We start from the raw sequence: 27,283 nt of genomic DNA, 5'->3' as shown, positions 1-27,283 counted from the left end.
TATTCTATCTGTTGAGTATTGTCCTAAATACTTTATTATAATATTTAGTGCTCAAGTAATCCAATGAGGTAGCTATTGAAATTCCTTAAGTCCCAAAGAGGAAATAAAGGTTTAGAGAAAATAAGTAACTGGCCCAAAGAATCACATGCGTAACAAACAGGCAGCCAGAAGAGAAACCCAGGTTTTCTCGCTGGAGTGCCTTGGTGCCTCTCCACATAACAAGCCACAATCAATAAGAAGGGAAAACATTTCAATTTTGCTGCCCAGTGCCGAAAGCAAAAACGTTCAGTTTCCAATTCAAAGGTCACTTTTCCTTATGACCAAAACTGCTCTTTTGAAAGAGTCCTGGTAAAAATATTTCATCATGTATCTTTGCCTCTTGCACGTATCTGTAAGCACTGCTGCTCTTCTCTTTGCTATTCTGATTTCTCCTGACGCCAAGGGCAGAGGTCTTTCATCTTAGTGTTAGAAGTTCCAAGTGGGACAAAGGACTACAGTTACAGACGGTGCTCCAGAAAATCTTTTGTCTAATCTTTTTTTAAGACTGACAAATCTTTTTTCGTTTTCATTTAACAAAGATTTTTATGGAGGACTTTCTACATCGATGGAGGCGTTGGATTACAATGATGAACCAGATGCCCACCAAGATATTACAGCCTACAGCATACTTTTGAGGACCAAGAGAGTTAAGGCAAGCGAAAATTCTTTATAGGCTCTGCAACTAGAAGGGTTATTACTCATTCTAGTTATCAATTGGTTTAAAATAATGTTTTTTTTTTTTTATCTCTTATGGTTCTTCAGATTGACTGGGATCAGCTGGGTGGTTCTCATCTCATGAGCATACAGTCAGAAACTGGCTGGGGCTGCAGTCATCTGAAGCCTTGACTGGGCTGGATGTCTGAGATACCCACTCACGTGCCTGGGACTTGATACTGGCTGTGGGCTGGGGGCTCTGCTGAGTCAAGTCATGTGGCCTTCCCATGTAACTCAGGCTGCTTCTTATGGCACAGTGGCTGGGTTCTGAGAGGGAGGGGTAAAACACTCCCAAACTCCACTTTGTCAGGCAGGGCTCCCAGAGGTAGCAGGCCAGTGTCTCATGCCACTCTCCGCCTTGATCAGCCAGCTCCAACCACAACATCCTTCCTTCTGTAGTTCAAATCCTTTGGGAACAGGCTGTTTCCTCCACCTGAAATGCTGTCCCTTCATCCCTATGTCCTGTCTTCCACACTCACACCATTTCCTGGGTAACTCCTTCTCATTTTTCAGATTTTAGCCCGAATTACTATCACTTCAAGAGCAGCAAATTTTTTTTTTCTTGGCCACGCCATGCGGCTTGCAGGATCTTAGTTCCCTGATCAGGGATCGAACCCGTACCCCCTGCAGTGGAAGTGCAGAGTCCTAACCACTGGACTGCCAGATAATTCCAAGAGCAGCAAGTCTCTAAGTAAAGTTTCACCATATGATTCTCCTATTTCTCTTTTAACTTTTTCTTGTTAAATAATCATAGACTCATAGGAAGTTGCAAAAATTGTAGAGTCCTGTGTACCCTTCATCGAGCTTCCCTGAATGACAGCAGGTAGTAACTATAATACAAAATCAAACGCAGGACGTTGGCATTGGTATAATACTGTTATCAGACTACTCTAATTTCTTAAAAACATTTTTTTCTTTTAAAAAATTATGGACACAATTCCCATACAGTTTTCCCTTTTATTTGGTAGAGTAGGTAAAGGTGGGTCACAGGTCTTATGGTAAAGATGAACTCCCCTCCCTAGTTTTTATGCAAAACTGTATGGCCTTAGATAAGAATACTGTTAATATATCTTATATTAACAAATGACTTTTCAGATGTTAATTTTTGATAAAGCAAAACTGACCCAGAGGAAAGTACATACTAGATTAAAAAAAACAAAATTGGCAAAAGAGCAGACACTGAACCTCGAGACAAAAGAGCAAAGTGATGCAAAGACATAATCCTTTCCTCAAAAGGTTCACAAATTAGAAGCAGGCATCTGAAATGAAGATATGAGTAAGAAAAATGAATCAAAAAGACTTCTTATTATTGAGACCTGGTAACAAGTGGCTGCTTTTTATGTCATGAAACAGAAACACACTTCGGCCTGAATTCAGAAGTTCGTTCTGGCGAACAAAATCACCATCATTGTTTAGGGTTGGACAGAGCTGGAGAATCGTAGGATGGAACTAAGAAAATAAAAGTTGAATTCAAGCAAACAGCACACAGGGGACCCATCTGTGTTTAGTTACTACCCAAGGGCCACACTTTTCAAAATCTTCTACTATGATGTCACCTTCAAGCCATATGAACACATCATCTTCCTCCTAAGAGTTCCTCACCTCCATCAATGTCATAGCATTTTCCTAGCCAATTATTTTCCTCCCTCTACCTTTCACATCTATGGATATTTCTCACAGCCACCCGTCCTTCTCTCTTTTCGTTAGCCCAACTCACAGCCTCATTAGACTCCTTTTTTAAAAAATAAAATAAAATAAAATATTATATTTAGCTTCCCTGATTTGAAGCCTGTATCAGTTTCCCAAGGCTACTGTAACCAATTACCACAAATTTGACGGCTTAACATGGAAAACAGTACGGAAGTTACCCAAAAAATTAAAAACAGAACTACCACATGATCCAGCAATTCTACTTCTGGGTATACATCTGAAGGAAATGAAATCAGCACTCCACGCTCATTGCCACATTATTCACAGTAGCCAAAATTTGGAAACAATCTAAGTATCCATCAAAGTATGACTGGATAAAGAAAATGTGGTATATACATACAACGGAATACTGTTCAGCCATAAAAAGAAGGAAATCCTGCATTTGTGGCAACACGAATGAACCTGGAGGGCATTATGCTACGTGAAATAAGCCAGGCAGAGAAAGACACATTTTTTGGTAGAAACTTTAGGACATTCTGTATGTGTATATGATCTTATCATCTGCAAAGACAATTTTACTTCTTCCTTTCTGATTTGAATGCCATTTTTTTTTTCTTGCCTGATTACTCTGGCTAGAATGCCCAATACTAGGAGTCAGGAGTGGGGACTCTTATTTCCTTCCTGATCTTAGAGGAAAAGCTTTCAACCTTTCACCAATGAGTATGCTGTTAGCTGTAGGCTTACAATATATGGCCTTTATTGTGTTAAGGTATATTCCCTATATAATCAATTTGTTGAAAGTTTTTATCATGAAAGGATGTTGTATTTTGTCAAATTCTTTTCTGCATCTATTGAGATGATCTCATTTTTATTTTTCATTTTATTTAATAAAATTAATTTATTAATTATTGATTTGCATGTGTTGAACCATCCTTGCATCCCAGGAATAAAGCCCCCTTGATCATGCTGTACGATCCTTCTAATGTGCAGTTAAATCCAGTTTGCTAGCATTTTATCAAGAATTTTTGCATCAATATTCATCACAGATATTTGTCTGTTATTTCCATGTAATGTTCTTACTTGGCTTTTTAATCAGGACAATGCTGGCCTTGTAAAATGACTTTGGAAGTGGTCCCTCCTATTCAATTGTTTGGAAGAGTTTGAGAAAGATTGGTGTTATTCTTCTTTAAATGTTTGGTAGAATTCACCAGTGAAACCATCTGGCCCTGGGTTTTTCTTTGTTGCGAGGTTTGGTTTACTGACTTAATCTCCTTACTCATTATTGGTCTATTCAGATTTTTGACTTCTTCATGATTCAGTCTTGGTATGGTATATGTTTCTAAGAATTTATCAGTTTGTTTTTATCCAATTTTTTGGTGTATAAGTGTTTATAGTAGTCTCTTATGAACCTTTCTATTTCTGTGCCATCAGTTGTAATTTCTCCTCTTTCATTTCCAATTTTATTTGATTTCTCTGTTTTTCTTTCTAGCTAGTTTTGTCAATATTGCTTATCTTTTCAAAAAAAGTTATTATTTTCATTGTTCTTTTCTTTTGTTTTTCTAGTCTTTATTTATTTCTGTTCTGATCTTATTTCCTTTCTGCTGATAACTTTGGTCTTAGTTTATTTTTCTTTTCCTAGTTTCTTGAAGTGTAAAGGTAGCTTTTCTGAGATCTTTCTCGTTTCTTAATGTAGGCATTTATCTCCATAAACTCCCCTCTTAAAACATCTTTTGCTGCATCCCATAGGTTTTGGTATGTTGTGTTTCCATCTTCATTTGCTTCAAGATATTTTTAAAAATTTCCCCTTTGTTTTCTTCCTTAACCCATTGGTTGTTCAGGAGTGTTTAATTTCCATATTATTGTTAGTTTTCCAACTTTCCTCCTGTCATTGATTTTAGGTTTCTATCACTGTGGCTGAAAAAGATACTTGGTATCATTTTAATCTTCTTAAATTTACTAACACTTGCTTTGTGACTTATCATGTGACCTCTCCTGGAGAATTTTACATGTGTACTTGAGAAGCATGTGTATTCTGCTGCTGTTGGATGGAATGTTCCCTACATGTCTGCTAATCCATTTGGTCTAAAGTGTAGTCCAGATCCAACATTTCTTTGTTGATGATCCCTTTATTGTTGAAAGTAGGATACTGAAGTCCCCTACTATTATAGTATTGTTGTCTACTTCTCACTTCAGATCTCTTAGTATTTGCTGAATATATTTAGGTGCTTCAATGTTGGGCACATATATATTCACAACTGTGATATCTTCTTGATGAATTGACTCCTTTATCATTATATAATGACCTTCTTGGTCTCTTGTTATTGTTTTTGGCTTTAAGTCTATTTTCTCTGATATAAGTATAGCTAGCTCTGTTCTCTTTTGGTTTCTACTTGCATGGAGTATCTTTTTCATGCCTTCACTTTGAGCCTATGTGTGTCCTTAAAGTCGAAGCAAGTCTCTTGTAGTCAGCATATAGTTGGGTCTTATCCAGCCACTCTATGCCTTTTAATTGGAGAATTCAATCAACATACGTTTACAGTAATTATTGATAGGCAATGACTTCTTAGTGCTATCTTGTTAATTGCTTTCTGGCTATTTTGTAGTTCCCTTGTTCCTTTCTTCCTCTCTTGCTGCCTTCCTTTGTGAATTGATGACTTTCCATAGTGGTATGCTCTGATTCTCTTCTCTTTTGTGAATCTGCTACAGGGTTTTGCTTTGTGGTTACCATGAAGCTTACATAAAACATCTTACAGATATAATAGTTTATTTTACACTGCTAACAACTTTGCATACAAAAACTCTAAACTTTTACTCCCCCCTTTTATGTTTTTGATGTCACAATTTACCTCTTTTTTTAAAAAATTATTTTTGGCTGCGTTGGGTCTTTGTTGCTGCACGTGGGCTTTCTCTAGTTGCAGCAAGCGGGGGCTACTCTTCTTTGTGGTGCGCAGGCTTCTCATTGTGGTGTCTTCTCTTGTTGCGGAGCATGGGCTCTAGGCACGCAGGGCTTCAGTAGCTGTGGTACGCAGGCTTCAGTAGTTGTGGTGCACGGGCTCACTAGTTGTGGCACACGAGCTTTGTTGCTCCACAGCATGTGGGATCTTCCCAGACCCGGGCTTGAACCCATGTCCCCTCCATTGGCAGGCAGGCAGATTCTTAACCACTGTGCCACCAGGGAAGTCCACAATTTACCTCTTTATATTGGGTATTTATTAATAAATTGTAGCTATAGCTATTATTAATACCCTTGTCCTTTAACCTTTATACTGTCCTATAACTTTTAATACAGCACCATATGACAGTATCAGAGTATTCTGAAGTTGGCTACGTGTTACTAATTAGCATCCTTTCATTACAGCTTGAAGAACTCCAGTCAGCATTTCTTGTAAGGCAGGTCTTGTGGTGGTGAATTCTGTCAGCTTCTGTTTGTCTGAGAAAGTCTCTCTCCTTCGTTTATGAAGGACAACTTTGCTGGACAGAGAATTCTTGACTGGCAGGGCTTTTTTTTTTTTTTTTCCTTTCAGCACTTTGAATGTATCATCCCACTCTCTCCTGGCCTATCAAGTTTCTGCTGAGAAATCCACTGATAGCCTTATGCAGGTTCTTTTGAAAGTTATAAGCTTTTTTCCTCTCTTGATGCTTTTAAGATTCCTTGTTTTAGATTTTTAACAGTTTTATTATAATGTGTATTGGAGAGGATCTCTCTAGGTTGATTTTGTTGGGTGGCCTACCAGCTTCGTGAATTTGGAGATCTAAATCTCTGCCCAGGTCTGGAAAAAATTCTTAGCCACTATTTCTTTAAATAAGCTTTCCGTCCTCTCTTCTCCTTCCAGAACACCAATAATTTACAAATTGGTTCTTTGGATAGTACTGTATATATCATGTAGGCTTTCTCATTCTCTTCCATTCTTTTTTCTTTATTCTCTCCTCTGACTAGGTAACTTCAAAGTTCTTCTCTTCTGTCTTCTGACTGACCTATTCTGCTACTTTTTACATGTGTACTTGAGAAGCACGTGTATTCTGCTGCTGTTTGGATGGAGTGTTCCCTACATGTCTGCTAATCCATTTGGTCTAAAGTGTAGTCCAGATCCAACAATGATCCCTTTATTGTTGAAAGTAGGATATTGAAGTCCCCTCCTATTACAGTATTGTTGTCTATTTCTCACTTCAGATCTCTTAGTATTTGCTGAATATATTTAGGTGCTACTGATGCTCTTTATTATATTTTTCATTTCATTCACTGTATTCTTCAGCTTCAGAATTTGTTTGGTTCCTTTTAATATTTTCTATCCTTTGTCAAATTTCTCATTTTGTTTGTGTACTGTTTTTCTAATTTTGTTGACTTGTCTTTGTGTTTTCTTTGAACTCACAGAGTTTCCTTAGAACAGCATATTTGAATTCACTATGAGAAAAATCACAGATCTCCATGTCTTGGGTTGGTTACTGGAAGATTATTGTGACCCTTTGGTGGTGTCATGTTTCCTTGATTTTTCATATTCCTTGAAGCTCTGCATTGCTGTCTTCCCATTTGAAGTTAAAGTCACCTCCTCCTGTCTTTATTAACTGGCTTCAGGAGAGAAGTATCTTCCATCAGCCCTGCTAGTGATTGAGGCTTTCTCAGGCCTTCTCTGGTTACACCTGATCCACACTTCTTGCTCCCTCTTGTGGCAGAATCCTTAAGCTTATATGCCTCCCCTCGATCTGCAATGCACCAAACCATGTATTGGCTGCCTCCCTTTTTTCAAAGGTGGCCCTAAAGCTCATTTGTGGCTTCTCCCTGGCCTGCAGATTCAAGCCTGCATTCTTTGTGTGCTTGAATATCACCCACCATCTGCCAGACCCTGCTCTCACCACTGCTGCTGGGAGCACACACAGGGAGCCAGCCACAGGGTCAGGGGGTTTGTGTGGGTGAGGCATACTGAGCACTGGGGACACCCGTGCGCCTGTTGGAGGATCTGCAGGTGAGGCATTCCCAGCGGCTTCAGGGCAGGCTTCTTGAATGTGGTGAGCAGGCTCTGTGCCCCTTTAACACCCTCTGAGGGAGCTACGTGCCATTCTCCGTCTCTTCCTGCCTCTCAGTCATGCAGTTCATGTTTCAGTACTCTGGATGTGGGGAGAGAGAAAGGAGCTCCCTTGGCAGCCTCCCGTGAGCCACGTGTCACTCACAAGCTCTCACTTTCCCTGAGAGAAATCACAGGCTGAGATCTCTCTTGGCCCTAAGCTGTGTCCCCTTGGGGGGAGGGATGGTGCAAGTCAGGTCAAGCTGTTCCTCTCATCCTCTCAATGTTTCCAAACTCCGAGTTTTTCTGCTCCAAAGGTGCGCTGGAACTTCTCATCTGGAAACCAGGACTTGTACAAAGGCTCTATGGTCTGTGGGTGATTGTCTTAGACAGTGTCTTCCAGGGGCTCCTGGACCAAGGCCAAGGGGGGCTGGAGCCAGTTCACAGGCTACTGCAGGGTCCACAGCCAGGACCCAGGTCTTTATCCCTATTAGTTGACTCACGGGGAAGCAAGACTCCTCTTAGGTCCCTTGGCATATGATGCTGGATCCCACAACTCCCAAAAAGGTACTTTTGTCTGTGCTTGGATGCCAAATTATGTCCTTGAGGGAGAAACAAAGGATGTCTTATTCCGCCATGGGGCTCATGTTACCCCTCAAGGGTTTGTTGATCTAATCTACATTTCTTTGAGAGTGTGCACTTTCCTTCTCCTCAATTTCTTCTTTGGGATTTACTGGACCATGTCCTCTGCCAATTCTTCCTTGGAGGTGATGGCATTTTCTTCCTTTCAAAATTCTTTAGATAGTAACAATACCAATTATTTAAAATAAATATGGCAAATACTGCTCCCAGCTTGTGACTCTCAATCATGTTTATAGTGCTTTTTGGCTTCTCTTTTTATAGTCAGAGTATCATTTTCTGGTGATATTCTCCTTTTTCATCATGTTTTCATGATGATGTATTTAAACTTATGGCACATTTTAATCACCTGCCGCCAGAAGGATCAACTTTGGAAGAGACCAATTACTGGGAAAAGTGATGCATTATCAAAACAGAAAAAGAATTGTATTTTTAAAAATGCAAAAGTATTAAAATCCTATAAGAGCAATGCAAGATATTCAACGTACATCAGAGTTTACACTTCACAATTGTCCATCCTCTGCCCCATCTCAGCCCCTAAAATCCTGTATTGATCTATGTGGTTGGTTTGACAGCCAGCATAAAGTGGAAATGCAAGAATCAGCAGGATCAAGTCCAAGAAGAATGAAGCCAGATGGCTTTGTAGAACCCAACGTGAAAAGACATGTACAATAGGAATTATTACACTGTTTAACCATTCTTACAAAAATTAATGAGAGTTTTAAAGAAGTCCTTTTTTTAAAGTGCAGAAATGATCTTCAGTAGTCCAACTGGGAGACGATAGATTTACAGGCACTTTAGACAAGATGACTCCAGTCATATAAAAGTTTAGTTTTATTATAGGCACTTTACACAAACATTCAGTACTTTTTGCTACTTCTATAATCTTTTAGCAAGGTAGTCAGTTACAGTCTGAATAAGAAAATATAAACAAAAATTATACACTTTATTAACAAAATCTACTTTGAATGATTCTATAAATTTTATAATGCAATTAAAACCATTACTTTTCTCCACTTGATGCTGTTTCTTTCTGTTCCTTCAATTATAGTCTCTGAAAACTCTGAACTGGGTGGAATGATCTTCCACTGCAGCAGGAAATGTTAAATAAGTAACTCTACATCGTTTTCCCAGGAAGTGCTCACTTTTTCAATTTTGATTAAATGCCATATTTTAACACAAATATTAGGCAATATTTAATAGCTCATATGGTCACAGTTCGCTAGCGCTTTGCTCCAGCCTGGACACTGACCATGGAGAAATAGATGCCTTTCTGTGCCAGCAGCTGCTGGTGTGTGCCGTGCTCCTTGACTTTGCCGTTCTGAAACACCACTATCAAGTCTGCATTCTGAATGGTGGACAGGCGGTGAGCGATGACGATGCAGGTGCGCCCTTCTTGGGCTTTGTCCAGGGCTTCTTGGACAACCTGTTCAATAATCACACAAATTAACTCTGATCATAATAATCCACTCCCTTGAATTTCTCCTCCATAACAAGCCTCACAATTAATTTCTCCAACGATACATGCCTCTTTAACAGTGGTGTCAATGGAATATAACATAGATTTTACAAAGCAAGGGATCTGTCGTATCAGAAGAATACTGAATCCTAATTTGGTTTATCTCAGAGTTATGACTATAAATACAGCCTATGCAATCATTTAGAAGCACTTAGTAGTGTGCCCAGCCTTGTGACATCCTTCTGGTCTAGCACTACAGTAAATACAGGAAGCCTGAGCACAGGCCAAACACAGCCTCCTTGAATTTTGGTATTTTTAAGATAAAAAAAAACTCAGAATGAGTTTATCTTTCAGACACCTGAACACTCCATTTCTTCTCAAACTGAAAACAATTGCTACTATTTACCTTCAAGTACAGTCAGCTTTTAACACTGTTCTGTGCTTCCACTTTTTTATATAGTTGTTGAGGAGATGCTGCCAGTAGAAATGGGACTATGGCTCCTGAATGCAGCTTCTTAGATCAATACAAAGTGATCCGGGGCTGACTTTTGGAGCACAAGCATAAGACTAATCTGCCTTGTTTCATCTTAGTTCTCTTGAATGACAGCTACCGAAAGTGTTTAAATTCCACTGAAAGTAACAAAACTCAGTATCTGGCTGAATTGTGTTCTCTACTGTAGAAGACAGAAGCATAAACTTAAAACCTTTTAAGGGACAACTGCTTCAAGTGTGAATGAGTCCACGTTAAATTCTTACCTTTTCACTTTCTGTATCCAGAGCTGATGTAGCTTCATCCAGAAGCAAAATACGAGGCTGTCTAACAAGGGCACGAGCTATCGCAATGCGCTGCTTCTGGCCACCAGAGAGCTGAGTTCCTTTGTCTCCTACTCTGGTGTTATATTTCTGTAAATAGGGTTTTGTTATAATGAAGAGTAGAACTGATAAAGTTCTGAAATAGAGTGTGCTTGCAGAAAATAGGATAACCACTTCCACATACACAAAAAAGTTTAGGTTCAGAAGCTAAGAATGGGTTGAAGGAGAGTTAAACAACAAAAACATAGCTCTGAATGGCAGGATTAACCTCTCTTCTTGAAGACAGACGTTTGGGTCTTAAAAGTTATGCTTTAGTGTAGACAAGTCAACATATTTACGAGGAAGATGACTGTTGCAATGTGAGGCTCTTCCAGCCTTCTGGTTTCATTGCATTTGGGACAAAGATTGGTAGGAGGAAGGAAATTTGATTTTAACAGGCTATGCATAATAAAATAATTGAAACTCATTTTATTTATAACCAGCAGGTGATGCTCTCTGCATTATTTTAAAGTGAGGAAGGACGCAAGAGGGAGGGGATATGGGATGTATGTATATGTATAGCTGATTCACTTTGTTATACAGCAGAAACTAACACACCTTTGTAAAGCAATTATATGCCAATAAAGATGTTAAAAAAATAAAATGTCGATTATGATAATATCCTTTTAAAAAAAAGTGAGGAAGGGAAGAAATTCTTGGGATGTTAGCCTTTTGTTGTCTGTTTTTATAAGACTATTTCCAAAGCTTCAACAATTTTAATGGATGCTAAGAAACTCTATTTGATATCTAACTTGAAAAGCTGAAATCTCCTGATTGACTTTTGTTTTCAGAGTTCTCCTGAAAATTTTCACATATTGTTTCCCAGAGCAGATAATGCTCACTAAGTATCCAATGTGACAACAGGACAGGAATTAATAGGGTATGTAGGGGAGAGCAGAAATGTAATGGGTAACCTAAAAAAACCATATTATCTTTTTATTTTCAGGTCCTTGCCAGGCTGAAATATTAGTCAAACTGTGGGCTCTGGTTCTGACATCCAGAGTTTGACTTTAAAATTCATGTTCCACTTCCTACACTGTTGGTGGGAATGTTAAGCTGGCGCAGCCACTATGCAAAACAGTATGGCGGTTCTTCAGAAAACTAAAAATAGAATTACCGTATGATCCAGCAATCCCACTCCTGGGCATATATCCAGACAAAACTATAACTCAAAAAGATACATGCAGCCCTATGTTCATAGCAGCACTATTCACAATAGCAAGACATGGAAGCAACCTAAATGTCCACCGACAGATGAATAGATAAAGAAGATGTGGTACATGCATACAATGGAGTATTATTCAGCCATAAAAAAGAACAAAATAATGCCATTTGCAGCAACATGGATGCAACTAGAGATTATCATACTAAGTGAAGTTAAGTCAGAAAGAGAAAGACAAATACCATTATGATATCACTTATACATTTCTGGAATCTAAAATATGACACAAATGAACCTGTCTACGAAACAGAAACAGACTCATAGAGAATAGACTTGTGGTTGCCAAGGGGGAAGGGGGGAGGGGAGGGATGGAGTGGGAGGCTGGGGTTAGCAGATGTAAGCTATTATATATGGAATGGATACACAACAAGGTCCTACTGTATGGCACAGGGAACTATATTCAGTATCCTATGATAAAACATAATGAAAAAGAATATTAAAAAAAGAATGTGTGTGTGTATATATATATATAGCTGAATCACTTTGCTGTACAGCACAAATTAACACAACATTATAAATCAACTACCCTTCAATTTAAAAAAAATCCATTCTATGTAGGGTTGCCCATTTTTACTTGCTATTTCTGGCAACCTTAGTTCTATGGCACTCAACATAGAGCTCTCCACCTGCAGGTGGAGTAAGCGAGCCCAGGGGAGGTTCCGGCAGATGCTAGCGACTGGCCCAGCCCAGAGCTGCAGCCACCAGGGAGGCCAGAGCACTGGAGCAAGTCCCATGAGGGTGCAGAGGTTGCCAGGCTGCACTGCCACAGTATCGACCCTGTTGAGGCAGATAAAGGCAGGGCTGTACCCCTGAGAGGAGGAAACTAGACCAGCCCCCTGCAGGGTGAGGTAAATCCTAGTGCGAACCACTCAGGTGAAGAAGTAGATCCTTGGACAGAAAATAGGACTTAAGTGGTTTTGCCTTCTCTTTCCAGGTCTAGACATTGAGGAAAAGACTTATGATGTCTACAAGTGTGCTCCGTAGACAGAGCCCAGAGCCCAGAAAGGTAGGTCCCGGTGGTAGACAAAAGTGAGAGGGGCAAGGTATATTTCATAAGCTAGATAATAATTACTCTCTGTATTTGCCTTTGTTAACCCCTAGCCCAGTGGTTCTCACACTTTACCTGCATCAGCATCACCTGGGGTATTAAAACACAGATTGCTAGACCCTACCTCCAAGTTTCTGATTCAGTAGGTCTGGGATCAGGCCTGAAAATCTGCATTTCTTACAAGATCCCAGGTGACGCTCATGTTCTGGCCCACGCCCAGACTTTGAGAACACTGACCTCGCCATGAGTAAAGGGAATTAAAGTTACATGCTTTGAATGTTCTAGCCTTGGGAAGGGCCAATTATCCACAGGTGGGCTAGAAGGTTAAAGGAGGGGAGTGGACAACGCCTCTTCCCTGGGGCCTATGATGTGTGGTGACAGCAGTTATCCAAAGAAGAGTCTCCAGAAAAGGAAATCTTGGGAGAGGGTTGGGGCCATAAGGCATTGCCATCTTTCCCCATGAGGAGAGGAACTTCTCCGCCAGTTTCAGGCTACTGAGCTTTATATTTTAGTTCTTCCTTAAAATAAAGAACATAACTTATGATAATGGGGGCGGGTGGGTTAGAGAAGATAGGTCTAGATTGCAATGCAAAATACAGGAGCTAAGAGGCTTAAGAGAGGGCAAGAGGTTCCATTTACCTAACTTCCTAGGAGGAATTCAGAAGGCATCTGTGGGACAACAGCCCAGGGAAGGTTTCAATACTCAGCCCTACAAGCAGAGGTTGGGGCGCATGGAATGTGCAATGGTGAGAGATGACACTCCAATGGCTCAGCCTTACTCAGAGCCTTCTTTCTGGCATGGGGCCAGTTCCCTGGCCTGGCCCGACTCCACAGAGGGAGGTTTGAGGCTTGGGGGAGAGCGGCAAGGAGGCGGAAGGAAGGTTGGGAGAGAAATGGTGGGGGAGGGTCACTCTTGCTTCTGTGGGCCCTGCACCCAGACTTGGAGGGAAAGGCCTCCCAGGCATATGTATTTTTCGGTCAGGCTGCTCCCAGGGAGTGAATCGGGTGATCAGGTAAACATCGCATCCACTGGGGATGGGAAGTGCAGGCAGATGCTTGTATACAGGTGGACGTGTGTTTTAGTTGCTCATTTCACCTTTGGGATCCAGCCCTTTTGAAGTCACAAGCATAGGCCAGGGGGGCTGCCACAGGCTCCCAGGTACCTTATTTGGAGAGAGACTTACATCAGGCAGCGTCTCGACGAAGGGGTGTATGTTGGCCTCCTTGGCTGCCTGCACGATCTCCTCCTGTGACACGACCCGGCTGTTGTCCCCGTAGGCGATGTTCTCGCTGATGCTGCAGTCAAACAGGACGGGCTCCTGGGACACGATGCCCATGTGTGCTCGGAGCCACTGGACATTCAGGTGCTTTATTTCCTTGCCATCAATTAGCTGAAAATAAGAGATCACAGATCATCTTCAGAACGAGCACATTTTTTTGAATTTAGCAAAATTAATATCGTTATTTCATACACTAAGATTGCCAAGTTATTATGAGACTTTTGTTGTTGTTTTCCGTTTGGATTGTCAAGGTTAACTGAATAAGGTCATAATTGTATGCTTTGAGGAACCATCATATTTCTTCTGTTTCAACCCTATGCATGTGGTAGGCAGAATAATGCACCTCTCCCCCATCCAAGACATCCATGTTCTCGTTCATGAAACCTGCGAATGTTATTCACAAGTGTAGATGGAATTACCATGTAAGGTTGCTCGTCAGCTGATCTCAAAATGACGAGGTTACCTTAGATTATCCAGGTGGACCCAACATAATCATAAGGGTCCTCAACTGTGCAAGAGGGGGGCAGGAGAGTGTGTATCACAGTGGAGCAATATGAGAAAGACTCAACCGGTCACTGCCGGCTTTGAAGATGCAGGAAGGGGCCACGGGCTAGAAAAGGTAAAAAAGCAGATTCTCCCCTAGAGCCTTCAGAAGGCACAGAGCCCTGCTGACACCGTGACTTCAGCCCAGTGAGATCCACTTCGGACACATGACCTCCAGAATTTTTAAGATAAATTTGTGTCGTTTCATCCCACTAAATTTGCTGTCATTTGTTATAGCTGCCACAGGAAGCTAATAAAATGCATTCTAATTCTGGGATGTATTCTGACATCCTTATTCTTATGCACTGATTTTTCACAGGAAAAGTAGCCACCATTAGATTGGAAATAACTAACTGCTATACCGTAGAATAGGTTTGTAGGTCACGTTTCTGATCTGACCTGTTAGTTAGGATCAAGTTTTTGAGGACTTAAATGAAACAGAAGTGAGCGTCGGAAGGTGGCTGTTATATCTCTAAATCGTTGTTGATCTTAGGAATGTGAATTAATGTCTCTTAGTTTCTTTGTAAACTGAGAATGATAATTCCTAAAGTCAAAGAATTGAGGATTAAATGAAGTCATGTATGACCCCTACTGAGCACACTGCTGGGCACAGGGTATGTGAAGGACTGTCTGCGATTTGGATCTGACCCAAAGGAGCTGGAGGGAGAGGCTGCCCTTTCTCTAGTGACCTGTCTCCCCTTGGATTATCCTGCAGAAGCCTGGGGCGTACCCATACAGCCTGGCCGATAATAATCCTTGCTCTCTGATGCAGATGTGTCTGCCCCGAAGACCTACTTTGCAAGAGAACGCTGGCATTCAAGTGAGAGCTGTTCATCCTCCCTGAAGAAGACACCAGTGACTCAGCTTTGAGCTTTTATAATAGTGGTGATGAGTATGTCCTGAGCTATATATACACTTTGAATCCCGTGTACCTGGCTGGGTGCCTCTGGGAGACAGCTGGCCAGGGGTAGGGTAGTCTTTGCTGCAGAAAGACAGCTTCTGTTTGTGAAGCCGGCAGGTGCAAGGATGGATGGAAAACACACCCATGACCTCATTAGTACCAAGCCCGGTTGCCATGGAGACTATTCCAAGCATCTATGCTCCAGGCTTCCTCACAGTGTTAAGTGAAGGTGGAAAGTAGAGAGTGAAGAGAGGCAGGAAAAACCATACAAGTATGTGGCGAAACAGCAGATCTTGTTAGATGGAACAGTGTGAAAAACGGAAATCTGAGGAAAGAAAGAGTAGTTTTTTAAAACACTTTTTTCCAGGCTTATACCCCTGGGAGAAAAAATAGACACCATCAAACGAATACAGTCAGACAAATATGACTGATCCCAGCAAGTTTTAATGAGCTTCTCCATCACACTGCATACAAGAAGACGTTTGGGCCTCCTCAGCCCCACGCTACACACAGCAACTACAAACTATTTAAAACCTGTGTTTGCTAAAGAATCCTTTCCTTAGGGGAAACCCGTTGAGAAGACCAAATATAAAAAGATCAACGCAGAGCTTCTTTGGCTGTGGCAGATGGCCCTCTGAGGGAAGACCAAGGAAGTCCAGGGCGTCAGTGAACACTGCTCAGAAGATACTGGTCCTGGGACTTCCCTGGCGGTCCAGTGGTTAAGACTCTGCACTTCCAATGCAGGGGCTGTAAGTTTGATCCCTGGTTGGGGAACTAAGATCCCACATGCTGTGTGGCACGGCGGGATAAAAAAAAAAAAAAAAAAGATACTGGCCTAAATAAAAACTTAAAGTAACACACTGACAATAACACACTGACAATAACAATGGAAGGCCAAAAAACAAATAAATAAACAAAAACAATGAAAGGCTAAATTCAAATGACGAGCTATCTCTATTCCAAACTTAAATCTACTACCTGATTTCAGTAGCACAATCAAATGTTAAATATGTATTATCCTGTTGTATGTATTTACTCTGAAATGGTAATCATAGATAAAATATTGAGCATCGACTATATTATAGGTCCTGTTATAAGCACACCTCATGCCCTCTCTCGTTTAATATTCACGACAACGCTCGCGAGGTAAATGCGAGTTTAATCCCCATTTTACCGATGAGGACATGAGCAGAGCTAAGTCACTTGTGCAAGGTCACACTCTTAGTGACTGAGGGAGCTCGGATCGGACCTACACACTACAGGTTGGATTTTAGCAACACAGTGTCTCAGAATTGAAAAATACTTTCTGTCTTCCCTCAAAAGAGCAATGTCTCCATCTTAGCCCCAGCACCCACTGGGTAATACCCAGACAACAGGCTGCTAACTGTGTCCTAAGGGGGAGAGAGGACTCTGGTGGCAGCGCATAGCATGGGCCGGCAAGGGAAGAAAGGATAGGTCGGGGGAAGACTCAAACCAGAGTGAGTCTCAGTGAAGCTAATGAACTTAAGATTCAAGGACGCCCATTTGCAGGCAAATGCTGGGAGCTGAACGGTGTTCTGGATGGAAGGGAGCCCAGTTCTTCTGGGTAAGCATTTAGGATAACCTGCCTAAAAAGGAGAGGGACCAGAATCTTTAAGGTTTCAATATTTTGTTGTGAATTTTTCTCATTTGAAGGAAATACTCACTTTCATATCTAATTGTGTGTTCATAACTTTGTATTCTTTCAAGTAGAGTCCCTGAAATTGTATAACTTTCAGGCCCCACCAAACTTGGAAACTCCACTCTCTGAACAATTCCATAGCTTGGTTTTGCAAGACTCGCCACAATTTGATCTAAACCTTTTAAAGTTATCAGTTCAGAGGTTCTCCACCTCTGGTTGGCATCAGAATCACCTGGGAAAAATCATAAAAATGAAAAGGCTAGGTCCTGACCTTCATAAATGAGCCGGGGTGGCTGTGTTCTCTAGTAGCTCTCTAGGCCATTATGATCCACACCAACTTGAGAACCTCTGCTCAGGTCAATGTTTCTCAGAGTGTGATTCGAGGCTCGTTGATGGTCATGAGGATTTCCCAACCTCCTCAGGGTCAAGTCCTTGCTTCAAATGATCATTATGATCAAATGATGCTCAAATGCATAGACTCATTTTTTATGGCAACAAGAACAAATCATAGGACTTCCCTGGCGGTCCAGCAGTTAAGACTCCATGTGCTTTGGGACTTCCCTGGTGGCACAATGGATAAGACCTCCAAGCTCCCAATGCAGGGGGCCTGGGTTCGATCCCTGGTCAGGGAACTAAATCCCACATGCATGCCACAACTAAGGAGCTGGCCTGCCACAACTCAGGACCCCACATGCCACAACTAAGAAGACTGCATGCTGCAACTAAGGAGCTGGCAAGCTGCAGTTAAGGAGCCCACCTGCCACAACTAAGACCTGGTGCAACCCACCAAATAAATAAATATTTTTAAAAAAAGACTCCAAGCTTCTACTGCAAGGGGTGTGGGTTCAATCCCTGGTGGGAGAACTAAGATCCTGCATGCCACAAGGTGTGGCAAAAAAAAAAAAAAAAAAAAGAAAAAAGAAAAAAAAAGAAAGAACTAATAACCTAACTGAGTTATTCAGGGTCACTAATTGACATTCATAAACAAAACCTGGCACATTTACTAATGTGTATCGAGGGCACTTCCACTAAGAGGTCTGCCTGCTGTGGAGCACTTGGCAGTATTTCGAAGCTCTAGTGCAAATGCACAGGAGCAGATCACCGTACTCCCTGCAATGGAGGAGGACACTTTGTTTTCAGGGCATGATCAGTGTTGTCTTGAGATGGTTACTGTCCTATACACTCAGCATTCACTTCCATATTCTTCTGCGTCTGTCCTTCCACACATCAAGGGAGTGGAGGACTAATAACTGTTTCCCAGGCTCGCTCCTGGTTCTAGAAGTAACTGCGGTTCTACCGGTGAGATGCAGTGTGCAAAATCTGGGAGACAGAGGCCGTGGTAAACTAACACCTGTGTTTTGGCAGACGGGAGTTTTTACAACACCCAGACACTGGTCTTGTGTCTTCAGGTTTGGAGCAGCTGTGACACTGGCATCATTTCCTACAACCTCCTGGCCACAGGACTCCAGCTGAGATGCTGTGATTTGAATGTTGGGAGTGCTGACTTTGACTTTTACTTCCACTCTTCCAGCCCTTCCGGTGATTCTGTAAGCACCGAATGCCCCTTACTGAATATGTATCTGCGTGAAATACCTAGAGCAGCTTCTGTTTCCTACACCGAACCATAACCGATACGGTCCATGTTTTAAATTTCGCTCCCCTTGTGCTTATGAACACGGAGAATAATCATTCATTTCTTGACTTTCTTCTTGTCTAATTACTGCACGTATGTTTACCATTGTTGTTTTCAACTCCAACACTATTAACGCCAAGTGTTTTTTCCCACTACAGTGACTGTGAGTGTAGTAAGGGTGGTGGGGGGGAATTCTTTTGGTCTTTCCTAGGTGGGTTATCATCAAAAAAGTTTGAGAACCATGACTCTAATTAAATCTGCTATTTCAGCCAAACTGGCCTATATGCTGCATTGGGAACAAATCAGTCATCAGCCACAGCTCACGTCATCTCTTTCATCGAACGATGCCTTGATTGCTCACCCTTACAGCTTTAAGCAACCAGCTCTAATTATCCCTTAAGAACTAGCTCTAGGCCTATCTTCTTTAATGAACTCATGGAAGGATATGTCCCATCTCTTCAGTTGAAATCTTTGAGGACAGACACCATCCCCTGTAACTCATTAGAGCTCAACATTTAACACACTGCTTAAGAAATGTCTCTTAAGGACCACGATCAGTGTCTGAGAGCTAAAATTTCCTCCTCTGATTGCTTCCTGTGTCAGCAAGGTTTTCATTGAGAGTTCTCTGCCCAAACTTTAACCACGAAATTGAAGCATGAAGTCAGAATTCACAGAAGATATAAAACAAGGTAGTACAAATAAGGAACAAAGCTTGAGGAACAAAGTTTCCACAACTGTCAAAGAATGGACTGAGTAAAGGCATAACTGTCTGTGAATACAATAAGAAATATTTATGATAACTGTGACTACCGTGGGGAAGTGAAAAGGGCCCTGGCCTACAGGATGAAAATTCTCTTTTCACATCAATCATTAATGCAAGTAGGGCCCATATAGAGCTGGCAAGCATCGGTCTGACTATCCAAAGTAGGTGTCCATCCTGGATGGACAGTGCCCAGGCCCATTCCAGTTGTTGAATATTTTGAATATCACCTCTGAGTTTGACCAGTAACTCAGTGCCTACATAATGAAAATGTTTTCCTCTGAATTCCATTCCTACCTAGTTTGATTCTTTTCCTTGTCCCCATTATAGTCATTTAAAAATCCACTACTCGGGCTTCCCTGGTGGCGCAGTGGTTGAGAGTCCGCCTGCCGATGCAGGGGACACGGGGTCCTGCCGCGGTCCGGGAAGATCCCACGTGCCGCGGAGCGGCTGGGCCTGTGAGCCATGGCCGCTGAGCCTGCGCGTCCGGAGCCCGTGCTCCGCAAGGGGAGAGGCCGCAACAGTAAGAGGCCCGCGTACCGCAAAAAAAAAAAAAAAAAAAAAAAAAAAATTCCACTACTCCCAGGAGTTCCCTGGCGGTCCAGTGGTTAGGACTTCACGCTTTCACTGCCATGGCCCGGGTTCAATCCCTGGTTGGGGAACTAAGATCCCACAAGCTGTGCAGCACGGCCAAAAAATCGTAACAGTAATAAAATGTCACTACTCCATTCAAGACTCCTATGTCATTCCCAGTACCTAAGACAGTCCCTGACACGAACTTACTGACAGTTTATTGAATGTTGCATGAATAAATCTGACCCTTCACTTACTCTTTTAGTTCAGGAAACAAAGGAGAATCCCTCTATGTTCTTTATCTGTTTCCCGAATTTGTTGATCTCGCTTTTTTTCTTTTTCCTTAGAAGATGTTTGAATTCCCTCTCTCCATCAATGGTTTTATCTCATCCTCAGCCATAAAAATGTTCAAGATTCCCCATGCTAAACATCTTCCCTGGGCTCTGCCTCTCCACTCTTATTTTCCTTTCCTTCTCCTTTGATCTTCTAGCTAGTCTACACTTCGCTCAGTCTCCATTTCCCCTCCTGACCACACCTCAGCCATGCTCAACTGTTTCCTACCACCATCACTTCACTGAGAAGACTGTGAAATGTCAGAGGCAGCCCATTCATTGCCAAATCCTCCCATGTGTTTTCAGTCTCCGTCTTACCCCATCTCTCCACGGCATTTGTCAGTGCCGACTACCTCCTCCTTGTTGAAACCCTTCCCATCCCTGGCTTCCATCTTACTAGTCTCTCTCAGCACCCCTCCTCTGTCTTTCTGGCTTTTTTTCCTGCATCTGCTCATGTAAACGGAGACCTAACCAAGGGAAGGGGGATGGCTGGTAAAAAGGCTGCTTGCAGAGGAAGGCAGAGTAGCAGGGTTGAGGGAAAGGCTGGAGAAGTTGGCTGGGGCAGTGGACACAGCTTGGAGACTATATCTAGGATGTCAGACTTTAAGTGGGACTACTGTTTAAAAGTTTGTAAAGCCACGGCTTATAGTTGAGAATTAAATACATCTAGGCAGGGGTTTCCCTGGCAGTCCAGTGGTTGACACCTTGCCTTCCAGTGAGGGTTCGGTCCCTGGTCGGGGAGCTGGGATCCCACATGCCACACGACCAAAAGGCCAAAGCATGGAACAGAGGTAATATCGCAACAAATTCAATAAAGACTTTGAAAAGTGTCCACATCAAAAAAAAAAAACTGAAAAAAAATACATCTAGGCATTTAGAAGATGAAAAAACTGAAATGAGCTAAATAAGAAAGTGTGCTCAGACCTAGAGATTATGACACTAAGTGAAGTCAGACAGAGAAAGACAAATATCATATAATATCACTTAAATGAGCAATCTCAAAAAATAATACAAATGAACTTATTTACAAAACAGAAATAGACTCACAGACATAGAAAGCAAACTTAGGGTTACCAAAGGGGAAACATGGCAGGGAGGAATAAATTATGAGCCCGGGATTAACATACACACACTACTACATATAAAATAGATAACCAACAAGGACCTACTGTATATGCTCCCTATAGTATAGGGAACTCTACTCAGTATTCTGTAATAACCTATACAGGTAAAGAATCTGAAAATGAATGAATATATGTATATATATATAACTCAATCACTTTGCTGAGTGATTTACAATACTGTAAATCAACTCTACTCCAATAAATTTTTTTTAAAAAGAAGAAAAAAAAGTGTGCTCACCACTGTTCCAGCCAAGGGGTCGTAGAACCGCTCCAGGAGCTGTACCACCGTGCTCTTCCCACAGCCGCTGCTGCCCACCAGGGCCAGCGTCTGGCCCTTCTTCACCTCGAGGCTCAGCCCCTGAAGCACTGGGATGTCTGGTCGAGTGGGATAGTTGAACACGACTTCATTAAATGTCACATTTCCTTCCACTGTATTCTAAAATCAGAACAATGACAGTAAATTTGATTGCTGCAATCCTGAAAATTCACAATAGCCAACCCTCTCTACCGCTAGGTATCAGAAGGTAGTGAACTTGTACTACAGTCAGGCTTCATTTGTAACTGCTAAAATGTAATACATAAGATCTAAAAGGGTCAGTGTTTTCATAGCATGTCTCATTAACACAATACAAATGTGAAAACTCAAATCTGTTCCCCAAGAATAGGGTCACCTACATATAATAAAACCTGATTAGCAGGAGTTGTGTATAAAATGGGCAGTATTTCTACATCCGTGTGGCTTTGTTCTACAAAAGTACTAGACGTTAACTTGTATTATCAGCATTTACTAAAAGGAACTAAAAGGACAGAGGAACTTTCATTTTATTACCACCAAATAAAAAAAGCACAGATTTTATTAAACTTCCACTTAGAATACTAAAATTCATCAGTTAGGAGCAGATCACATAATCAAAACATCAAACTGACCGGCTTCAGGCCTTCCGTGCTGTAGCTGTCGATCACAGGGGCTTTTTCAATGATCATGATGACGTGGGCTGCTGACACTTTGGCCTTGGCATAGTCAGGAGCAAATGAACTGACCTGACCCACAGCCATCGCGCCAAAGACAATGGCTGAGAACACTCTGCCAACGACAAAGGCAAAATGTGCAGAGTTAGGACTGCAATGCTAGAAAGGTGACACTCCTACACCCAGAGAGCACTGTCTCAAATAGTCACAACACGTTAGTCAAAAAGTTTCAAAAAAAAAACCAAACACTTTTCCTTATAAGTTCATATCGGTATAACTGACTGATTGTAAATTGACCCCATGTTTCATCTCTCTCTGTGTCCTCACCTTCTTGTAAGTGACTTTGCAGCTCCTCCACTGAGGAAGGAGAATTTGTTTTCCTACCCTTTGAATCTGGGTTGGCCTTGGAATTTGCTTTAGCCAACAGGATGTGGAGGAAGTGACTGTTGCCAGGTCCAAGCCTATGACTCAGGGGGCCGTGCATGTTTCTCTCTCTCCCTGCCACTACCACAAGCCCACCTAGCTGCTGGAGGACAAGGCACAGACAGAAGAGTGCCGTGGGCCCCAGCCAACCAGCCTGTTACCCATTGCACACAAGAGCGAGCCCAGCTGAGATCCACTATGCCCAGATCAGCAGAACTGTCCAGCTAACCCCCAAACTTAAGGGCAAAAATAAATGTTTATTATCGTGTGTCACTGGGGGATAGTGGGTGGTTGTCATGCAGCGTTATTTGTGGCAATCAATAACGGATATAGGCGTTCTGCTGGATTACATCAGATTCTTAGGAAACCTGTGAACTGTACCGCAGAGAGTTCCTTAAAGAGTCAGCTATCACGCTGCTTGCAAGACGCATCGACATTCTTTTTTTTTTGGCCACGCCCCACGCCTTGCAGGTTCTTAGTTCCCCCACCAGGGATCGAACCCAGGCCACCACACTGAAAGCGCCAGCTCCTAACCACTGGGCCGCCAGGGAATTCCCTGCATCGGCGTTCTTAATCTATGACATGGGAGTCATAGCAGCTTAAAGTTGGGAAGGACTTCACAGAATGTCAAGTCCAGCTCTCAATGCTTGTGCCAGGGCACATCCCCTAAGCTAGCTTCCATCCTTGGTTTTAGGACGGAGGAAGTTTGATTGAGGAAGTCTATTGTTAAAAAGTTCCTTTTCAAACCAAGAAAAACGTACATCCTTTTGCATAATACATCCCTTCAAAGTACTGGAATATTATTTTCAAAACCCTTAGCATCTTTGGTAAGTCCCTTCATTTTCAACATTTCAGCCGCCCTTCTCTGGACACGTTTATCAAAATGCCTTTTTAGGGCTTCCCTGGTGGCGCAGTGGATGAGAGTCCGCTTGCTGATGCAGGGGACGTGGGTTCGTGCCCTGGTCCGGGAAGATCCCACATGCCGCAGATCGGCTGGGCCCGTGAGCCATGGCCGCTGAGCCTGCGCGTCCGGAGCCTGTGCTCCGCAACGGGAGAGGCCACAGCAGTGAGAGGCCCGCGTACCGCAAAAAAAAAAAAAACCAAAAAAAAAAGCCTTTTTAAACAGTGAGTGTAACATTAGGAATCTCCCAGAATAATGCCATGAGTCCATCAGGTCCATTCCTTTGCACTCTATTCCTGAGTTAATGTAGCACACAGTGTTTTTTCTTTTTAATAGCTCTACATAAATCACACAGATGGTTCATCTTGGTCTTGTTATCATTTAGACCTGTGGAATCTGTTTAAAATGGACTGCTCTTCAGCCAGGTCTCCCCTATTCCTTACTTGGAAGATGGATTTTCCGAATCTGCAAGTCCAAGAGTCAGCAATTTCCATCAATTGAATACCTTAACCTCAGAGTAAAGCGATATATCAGATAATTATCTCATCAAAGCACCGATGCCAATGGTGCCTGGTTTTGATCTTTTGGTTATAGTTATAAATAGCACCTGCATATCAATTATCAGAAAGATGTTGAGTGGAAATTTTAAATCTTCTGTTGGAGTCATCCTGAGAAAACTGTCATGCACGCACAAGTCAATGTCTAAATAGGATGGAAATATTACACTAACACATATTCCCAGGCTTCGATGATGCCGCTTTAAATGTAAAACTGTATCACCACTAATTATGGTATGGTATCAAAGGGCAGCTCAGCCATCACCAAGCCTAGACACTCGGAAAAATTACACGTGTTTTTCACTACCAAACTGCATATTTTAGTATTTTAGAAATATTAGCTAAGTCCAGGTCTCTCTCCTCCTGACTGAGGTACAATTGTCTGCATTCACAGTGATGGGGCAGATACTCCAATCGAGCTTCCTTTGTCATTTCTGCATTTCTCCAGCTCTTACCTTCTAACTGCTTTTCTCTTATGAAAGAAAGCAAATTTATCCTGGAATCTTCCGGGGCTCTCAGAACTCAGTGCTCCACACTCATTCTTTGGCCGCCCTGTTTAGAATCCTTTAAAAGGAACCAGGTACTTGGCCCCGGGTTAGGCTTCTTCCCAAAACACCCAGGCCTTCTGGAAACTCCTCATTGAATCACCACCCCAGCTAGCCATGGATTCAAGAAGGTCAAATGTGTGAGTCAGCATCGGGGAGAAGGGCAGACACAGATTCCCCAAATGAAATGAGATGCTTCCAGGATAATACACGGAGACTCAGAGGCAAAATGCCATCTTCTGAATCACCAAAATCTCTTCATGAAGCTTCACAGTAAGCTTTTCTATCCAGGCATGAAATGTGCGCCTCGGTTTGATTCCTAGAGTTAACTGTAAAGAGACCCCCATACTTACAAGAGAACATCCTGAAAGTCTATGATGCCATGTGCCACCAGGTAGGCGCCAAAACGGAAACAGCCAGCGTAAGAAAAATACATCATTGCCTGGGTGATGGAAAACGTGATTCCAAAGATGTGTGCTTTCCTCAAAGAGTTTCTGAAAAGAAGACATTCTGAAACTTACTTGACTTTCAATTCTCAGTCCTTACAACGTAACCTTTCATGGGTTAGCAGTGGGGTATGAAGGTGTAGCAGACAAAAATGGGTTTCATCTCCAAAACACTAAGTTCGGTCCTCACATCACCACTTGTGAGAATTTAGGAAAATACCTTGTCTCTGAACCTCAGTGTCTTCATCTTTAATGGAGAAGTAACCACACCTCAAAGCATTAAGGTCAAGTTAAAATAAGCCAAAGACAACAAGAAGAGTTTGTTAGGGATTAATAAATTCCTTCCCTTTCCCCACCCATGGACATATAATACGTACGTACTCTACAGTAAACATTCGTTCAACACACGTTGACCCAAAACCACAAGCTCGAGGGACCATGAAGGGCCAACACAAAGGAACCAGGCATGTTCTTGCCCTTGGGGACCCAGGAGTCAAGTTGGATTGTTATTTATGCAATGGAAGTACCTTATGAATCATGTGTTAAAGGAAGAAAGGAGAAGCACTAAGCCTCTAGGGGAGTTAGAGAAGGCTCTGCAAAGGAGTTAACACGTGGATTCTCTGATCCACATGGAACTGGGCGATGTGGAGGTGTGAGAGGCTGGTGAGTGGGTTGCCTACTCCTGCTTTAATCAGATCAACTTCTGCTTTTATCTGTTTCATATATTGGGATTTCAAGTGAATTTTTTTCATAAAAAAAGACTCTACTCTCATTTTGAAAACTTTGAAAACCCACTGATAAAAGAAGAAAGGAGACTCAGAGACTCAGTGCTTATGTTCACATCACTTTTTAGAGCCCTCACTGTGAGTTCATTAAAGGAAGAACAGAAGGTCTGCACGAGAGAAGGGTAAAGAGAAGAAGGAAGGGTGTACCCAGGAAGACCACCCCTCAGGCTCCACAGATACCTCAAATTTCATGTTCCACAAAAAACTCATTCCCAGTGGGAACATATAATAGCATCGTCATGCAAATGTAGCTAGTATCAGAGTCATTCTCAACATCCTCTCTCCCTCCCCTCCCCTCAGTTATCTGCTCTTACAGGCTCTGCCTCAGAGATGTCCCTGCCTTAGGTCAGGTCTTGTGATTCCTCTCTTGGATTAATTATAATTGCTTCCCAATTGGTTCCCTTCTAGAAGTCTCTCCACTTGTTCCCTACCTTCTGGCCAAAGCAATCTTCCTGAAAACAAATCTGGTGATTGAAAAACTTCCCATACTCCCCTCCCACTCTTCAGTGGTTATTACCTGTATGGTACCTGCAAACTCAGGGCATACATATATTCAAACTTCTCCTCCCGAGTCAAAGAAACAACAGTTCGGAAGTTTTCTATTGCTTCCGTGGCAATCTGTAACAGAGAATGTCCCGTTACTAAAGGCACCAAGGCCAACAGTGGCAATTAGTTTGAATTCCATATAAGAGATTCATAAAATTAACTTTATTAATAAGTATTATTTACATATTACATATTAAATAATATTTATTATGACTCCTGAGCGTCTTTGCTATAGAAAAGGATACCAAGTGACTTATCAAATCGAGATTTAGGTCTGGAAGGAAGATGGGCTAATTCAAACTCCCCTCTACAGAAAGAGAAACTGAAGCTTCAACAGATGAAGGCCCTTACCTAAAGCCACATGGCTTTACAGTAGCAAAATTAACCTAAGAACTCCGTATTTTATCTCCATTGCAGTGCCCTTTCTTCTATGATGGTCACATTTTAAGTTTATAATTATTATATATATAAAAGTTATTATAATGTCATTAAATTATAATATTATTAAAATACCTATAAAACATAATGTTTATATCTTTCTCTGTATAATTGTCATTTGAGACAACTAAAGAATATTTGGAAAATATTGAAAAGACAGGGAAGGTAATGAAAAGTGACATACTGGTGTATTTTACATAATAGCTTACATGTTGTTATTTTCTAAACTATACCTGTTTAACAA

At 41.8% G+C, this 27,283-nt stretch overlaps 1 protein-coding gene across 2 annotated transcripts in view; it reads right to left on the bottom strand.

Moving 5' to 3' along the window:
* Nucleotides 1-8,868: 8,868 nt before the first annotated feature.
* The window catches only part of ABCB1 (ATP binding cassette subfamily B member 1), a 106,031-nt gene continuing 87,616 nt past the window's right edge, over nt 8,869-27,283 (bottom strand). For both annotated transcript variants that reach the window (XM_082662564.1, XM_082662565.1), the window contains 7 exons: nt 26,573-26,673; nt 25,178-25,318; nt 22,357-22,513; nt 21,668-21,865; nt 13,808-14,014; nt 10,258-10,404; nt 8,869-9,468 (listed from right to left, as the gene is read on the bottom strand). In XM_082662564.1, coding sequence (XP_082518690.1) covers nt 9,265-9,468; nt 10,258-10,404; nt 13,808-14,014; nt 21,668-21,865; nt 22,357-22,513; nt 25,178-25,318; nt 26,573-26,673 — 1,155 coding nt within the window. In that variant the 3' untranslated portion in view covers nt 8,869-9,264. The remainder of the gene's footprint in view (nt 9,469-10,257; nt 10,405-13,807; nt 14,015-21,667; nt 21,866-22,356; nt 22,514-25,177; nt 25,319-26,572; nt 26,674-27,283) is intronic.

The sequence above is a fragment of the Grampus griseus genome (genome assembly GCF_964374135.1).
Source record: "Grampus griseus genome assembly, chromosome: 9".
NCBI lineage: Eukaryota > Metazoa > Chordata > Mammalia > Artiodactyla > Delphinidae > Grampus > Grampus griseus.
This window is presented reverse-complemented; position numbering and strand designations above follow the sequence as displayed.